We start from the raw sequence: 6,000 nt of genomic DNA, 5'->3' as shown, positions 1-6,000 counted from the left end.
GTAGGAAGCGTCATTCACAGTGAGTTTACACCAAAGCTCTTTTTTTAAAAAAAAAAGATAGGAGTTCCCATCGTGGCTCAGAGGTAAAGAACTCAACTAGTATTCATGAGGATGAGGGTTCAATCCCAGGCTTCACTAAGTGGGTTAAGGATCTGGCATTGCTGTGGCTGTGGTGTAGGCCAGCAGCTGCAGCTCCAATTGGACCCCTAGCCTGGGGACTTCCATGTGCCTCAGGTGCGGTCCTGAAGAAGAAGAAAGACAGAGACAAAACACTGAAGGTCTGGAAGGTCCGGATTAACTCTAAATCCGGCAGTTTAGGTAACCTTGTCAAATTCTATAAACAGGCACTGGCCTTTAATAAACAGCAGTAACAAACAGATTTAATCAGGGGATACCCACACAGTTTTAGGGAAGTCATCAGATGCCAACAACAAGACAAAACAATTCATGTTTCCAAAAAGGAATTGTTATATAGAGAACTTCCTCATGTAAAACTGAGTTCTCTTGTGGCACAGTGGGTTAAGATCTGGCAATGTCACTGCAGTGGCCCAGGTCAACCCTCAGCACAGAGGAAAAGAAAAAAAGCTTAATTTTTTGAACTTTAATACTTATTTCTACATGTATGTTAATTCTCCACACACAAATTATCCAAAGATGGCAGTTAATTGTACTACTTTTAATTTTTCGGTAAGATTATGTTTAAGTATACTACGTTTTTTTGTGCCCTCACCCCAGGCAGGTATAAGCTTCCTTAACACACTGGACCACAAAGGGACTCCATAAGTGTGATAAATTTTAATAGTATTATGTGTTCCCTCAATGGCTACTTTTTAATGTGTTCAATCCCCGTTCCCTTTTAAAATGGATTAATTTAGTAACATATGAATAAAAGCAACTGATTTATGAACTGAAAATAATGACAAGCTCAACTCCAAAGCTTACACTTTAAACAAGATTCAACATCTTTTATTTACATATTTATGACACACATTAATGGTCTTATACAATTAACTGAATCTAATAATAATGGTGACCATGGAACATAAAGACACAATTCTAAATTTTAGTCAGGCTGAAACACATTTTCACTAACTGAAAGGTACGATAAACAAGCAGCCATTATAAAGTTATAGGCTGTATGTCGATCCACTTAAGATTGAAAGTCAGTCACACAGCTATTGAAACAATAGGGAATTTGCAAATGCAAATATTACATATGCAGGTACAATGCATGCATGGCATCACATTTATTCTTTGTCATTTAAGCCATTTTTAAAGTAAACTGGAATAAGCATCTTAGTAATATATGTACATCAAGGCACATTCTTTTCTTGTGCTTTAGGAATGATTTACATGTGATTTGCTTACATCTTAATTTTACCTCTTCTATTAGCTTCTAATACGTAAACATTTGATTTTAACAATTATCCTGGTAGTTTCCCGGGAGAGAAATGTGGCATCTCTCATGGTTATTTTGAAAAATCAGAAAACTGGATAGCTTAAAGAGTTGGGAATTTAAAAATCAAACACAAAAATTAATTTAATTCTCAGGTAACTTTAAAAAAGAATTCACTTTCAAACAATTTGGTGGGTCATAATCAATTTCTTTAAGTAGTATACTATAATGAGGGCTGAAGTGAAGAATTTTCAATATTCTTAAGTTACTTGACAATTACATGGTATCTACAAGACCACTGTAGATGTTTATATTGCTATCCTATTTCTAAACTGCAGTTTTCCAACAAAATTGAACAATTAAACATGATACAAAAGCTTCAAACACAGCAATCCTAGTTTTCACCCCTCCCCATTTATTGTTTTATGTTATCAAGGAGAAATTTCCCATCAACAGAGTTTAATAACGGTGTTCTTTGCTCATGGTCAATTTACTTGCCTTGAAGGATAGTATAGTAAGGCTTTAAATGTGCATTTCATGCATTTTAATGGCATTTTAAAAAAATCAGCTATTCATTTAAGGGTTCCCCATATAGATTAAGTATATTGTGCAAACTTGATTACAACATGTAACTCATTAAGTGCTTTAAAATATAATAAAGAATCCCTGACTTTATAAGGGGTTAAAATAAATAGTAAGTCAGGACTCACAGATTTGAAGCATTTAAAAAATGTAATATACCTAGGCATCCTACTAAAATGCTTTATATTAGAATTTTTAATCCATAGACAGGGCAAATGAAATCACAGAACCTCTGTATTTTGAGAATACAAGAAAAGCCAATTACTGCAGCCTTTCAAAATCAAAGTATATAGTAATAGCAAAATGCAAATGAAACTGTACAATTTTTAATTTAGTACAGTTCTTTATAAACATTAATTCATAAAAAGTATACCATGATAAACCACTGCCATCAAACAGATTTGTTTTCAATTTCTTTACAGTAAACAGATTTTCTCTACCAAACCCATTAGCCAGACAAACCGTTTAGAAATAAATGTTAAAACACCACCAAACAGCCCAGAGGCTGGACAAACTCTAGGCAGATCGTCATATAGTACTGTAAACAAATGTTCTCTGAGTTCAATATATGTATCACTTCTTTTTAATCTCCATTATGACATTCATTCTGTTTCTGAAATATGTGCCACTTCTACTTCAACAGTCTGAATAGCTTCTGCGACCTCAGACAGCTTCTGTCCTTGCTGTTGTGCCAGCACATAATTAACCACTTGCATAATACTTTGGTCAGAAAGTGTAGATACTGATGGACATTCTTCAGTAGCTGCAACAGCCTCTAGAGCTTCCATAGTTTCTCCTGTCACCACCACGGTTTCAAGTTCTTGAGAAGCACTGCTTTCTTGTTCTTGCATATCTGCTGTTAAGATGCTAACAGCATGCTCCACTTGAGTTCCTTGGTTATGAAACTGAAGGGTATCTTTTTCCAGCATAATTTTGCAAGGCACATAATCTCTGTGGAACTTAGTCATATGTTTACGCAGTGTTCGCGCATCTATGTAGGCTTCACTACATACCGGACAGACATAGGGCCGTTCACCTGTATGTGTCCTGACATGGCGTTTCAGAGATCGGGCATCTGCCCAAGCTACTCCACATGTTAAGCACTCAAACGGCTTAACTCCTATTTAAAAAAAAGAAGAAAAGTGTGTGTGGTGACAAAATATATTATAGCTGCCTGATAAATAATGCTTTTAAGTATAGTAGGTAGCCCATGAAGACTTTCTATCTTGACTATGGTGATCTCTTACTTTTTACTAGGACTAGAATGGTTCCCCTTAGAATAAAGCAGATTCTGTACTATTCATGGGAACTGGGTTAAGAATCTACTGCAGGAATTCCCACTTTCACACAGCAGAAATCAATCAAACTAGTATCCATAAGGATGCAGGTTCAATCCCTGGCCCCGCTCAGTGGGTTAAGGATCCCAAGTTGCTGTGGCTGTGGTGTAGGCCAGCAGCTGTAGCTCTGAGTGGACCCCTAGCCTAGGAACTTCCACATGTCTCAGGTGTGGCCCTAAAAAGCAAAAAAAAAAAAAAAAATCTAATCTGACTGCAGAAGTTCCAAGTTGCTGCGGAGGTGCAGGTTTGAACCGAGGCCCAGGTCAGTGGGTTAGAAGACCCGGCGTTGCTACAGCTGCAGCTCAGATTTAATTCCTGGGCCAGGGATCTCCATATGCCATACGTGTGGCCAGAAAAAAGAAAAAGAAAAAAATATATTCTCATGGATAGAAGTTGCTAAGCGACAATTTTGAGTTTTTGTGAATGGTCTCTTTTAACCTTCACAGCAATACTATAATCCTAGGATAAAGAAAAAATCTTCAAGTATTCATTTCAGTATAAAAAGGAGTTCCTATTGTGGCGCAGCGGAAATGAATCCAACTAGGAACGATGAGGTTGCGGGTGTGATCCCTGTTCTCACTCAGTGGGTTAAGGATCCGGCGTTGCCATGAGCTGTGGTGTAGGTTGCAGATGTGGCTCAGATCTAGTGTTGCTGTGGCTGTGGTACAGGCTGGCAACTGTAGCTCTGATTCAACCCCTAGCCTGGGAACCTCCATATGCTGCAGGTGCGGCCCTAAAAAGCAAAAACAAACACACAAAAAATGTTGATCCAGAATAAGAAGCTTACTAAAAACAAATCTATTTGCATATACAACCTTGATCAGGTTCAAGATCATCTCTACCATTTGAATAAATCTACAATGTAGGATTAATCTCTTATTAAGGAAGGTGAGATAACAGGCAAGAGGAATGGTCAAAGGAAAATCACTATCAGACTGGGTTTCATTGTAGTTAAAAATATAGATAAAACTCTATTTAGTAGAGTTACCTCCATGGTTGTTCATGTGTCTCCTATACTCTCTCAGCTGAGTGAACTTCCTTCCACACTGTTCACACACCCGTTCTAAGTTTTGCTTTGCTCTTCCTTTTTTCCCATGGGTAGCTTTCTTTACATGCCTTCTGAACAATGCCTTTTCATAAAATTCTTTGCCACATATATTACACCTAAAATAGAGAAAAAACCCAAATTTTTCCCAAAGCACAAGCATCCATGATAATTAATCTAAAGTACATATATATCTCAATTAAGCCCAGATCATCCTCAGATTTACCCACCTGTAAGGCTCAGTGACAGAATGAGACTTCACATGGGAATACCAATCTTTTTTCCAACTATAGCACTTATCACAAAATTGGCACTGGAATGGCTTCACACCAAGATGTTTGTTCATGTGCTGGCGAAGATCCCTAGCTTCAAAGAAACTTTTTTCACATCTGTAAAAACAAAGTTCATTCACCCAGCTGGAACACCTTATTCTTTTAAAGAACTCAATATATTCTTGGGTTTCTAGAATTCTACAAAATGGGCCCAATTTAAAACAAACAAAAAAAATTCTTGGTATTACAATCTTTCACCAAGGCCACAGGATCTTAAGTTCTTTTAGCTCCAGAGTATCAGAAACATTTTAGAAAGAACCCTGGAAAGCACCCAAAGGTTATTATTTCCTGACTGTTCAATCCCATCTCATCCGCTCTTTTTACATTCCTTTTCACCCTCTCTGATCCTCTGTCAACGTGCTGGGAATGGGTCTCACTCTTGACCATAAGGAGTAAACTGACTTAGGCCTAGGTCGATCAGAGCACAGCATTCTTTTGGCCATAGTGACTGACTCGCAGATAACTAAATGACTTAACCAGATCCAGTGGGAATGAAACTCAGGGCTTTTACAGGAACTAAGAGAAAAGAAACTTGACAATTTGGGAGTTGAGAGGATGTGAGGCTGAAACCACTGCCGCTGCCTTGGCCATATGGAGCCTCAGAGACATCAAGTGCTAATGAACCTCAAACCAGTTTACCATAGACCACTTAGACTCCTAGACTTAACCCTTCATTCAAGTCAGTTTAAATTGGGTTTGTTTTAGAACTGCGACTAAAAATACATGAATAATAAACTATTTCTGTTTTAAAGTAAAACTGACTAGGAGTTCCCGTTGTGGCTCAGTGAGTTAAGAACCCAACATAGTATCCCTAAGGACACAAGTTCAACCACTGGCCATACTCAATGGGTTAAGGATCAGGTGTTCCTGCAAGCTACAGTGTAGGTCACAGATGCAGTTCGGAGCTGGTATTGCTATGGCTGTGGTGCAGGCTGGCAGTTGCAGCTCCGATTCAACCCTCTGGCCTGGAAACTTCCATATGCCGCAGGTGTGGCAGAAAAAAAAAAAGAATTTTAAAAAGTGACTGGTTAGAGTGACGTCAGCAAATACGGCAGAGTAGGCAATTCCAAAGAGCCCATCCCTCCACAAAAGCAGTGGACAAATCAGCAAAAAAATGTCAGAATCTATTTTACTGGAACTCTGAAAACTAAAATTTTATAGCAACCTGGTAAATATTTAATCAAGACAAAAAACTTGAATCTTGTTAGGAGTTTTGTAGCATTTCAACTTATCTTGGCCCCACTCCTACTGCTCCCCACCCTCAGCTCAGTAGACAGACAGACTGCATTCCTGCTATAGGTTTCCAGT

General features: G+C 38.1%; 1 protein-coding gene across 1 annotated transcript in view; it reads right to left on the bottom strand.

Annotated features, from left to right (window-relative positions):
- Window positions 1-950: 950 nt before the first annotated feature.
- ZBTB11 (zinc finger and BTB domain containing 11) overlaps window positions 951-6,000 on the bottom strand; it is a 38,355-nt gene continuing 33,305 nt past the window's right edge. Inside the window, exons 9-11 of the mRNA XM_047793302.1 lie at window positions 4,591-4,749; window positions 4,304-4,479; window positions 951-3,098 (exon numbers count right to left, since the gene is read on the bottom strand). Coding sequence (XP_047649258.1) covers window positions 2,581-3,098; window positions 4,304-4,479; window positions 4,591-4,749 — 853 coding nt within the window. The 3' untranslated portion in view covers window positions 951-2,580. The remainder of the gene's footprint in view (window positions 3,099-4,303; window positions 4,480-4,590; window positions 4,750-6,000) is intronic.

This window comes from Phacochoerus africanus, chromosome 1 (assembly GCF_016906955.1).
Source record: "Phacochoerus africanus isolate WHEZ1 chromosome 1, ROS_Pafr_v1, whole genome shotgun sequence".
Classification (NCBI taxonomy): Eukaryota; Metazoa; Chordata; class Mammalia; order Artiodactyla; family Suidae; genus Phacochoerus; species Phacochoerus africanus.
The sequence above is the reverse complement of the archived record's forward strand: the minus strand, read 5'-3'. Positions and strand labels throughout refer to the sequence as shown.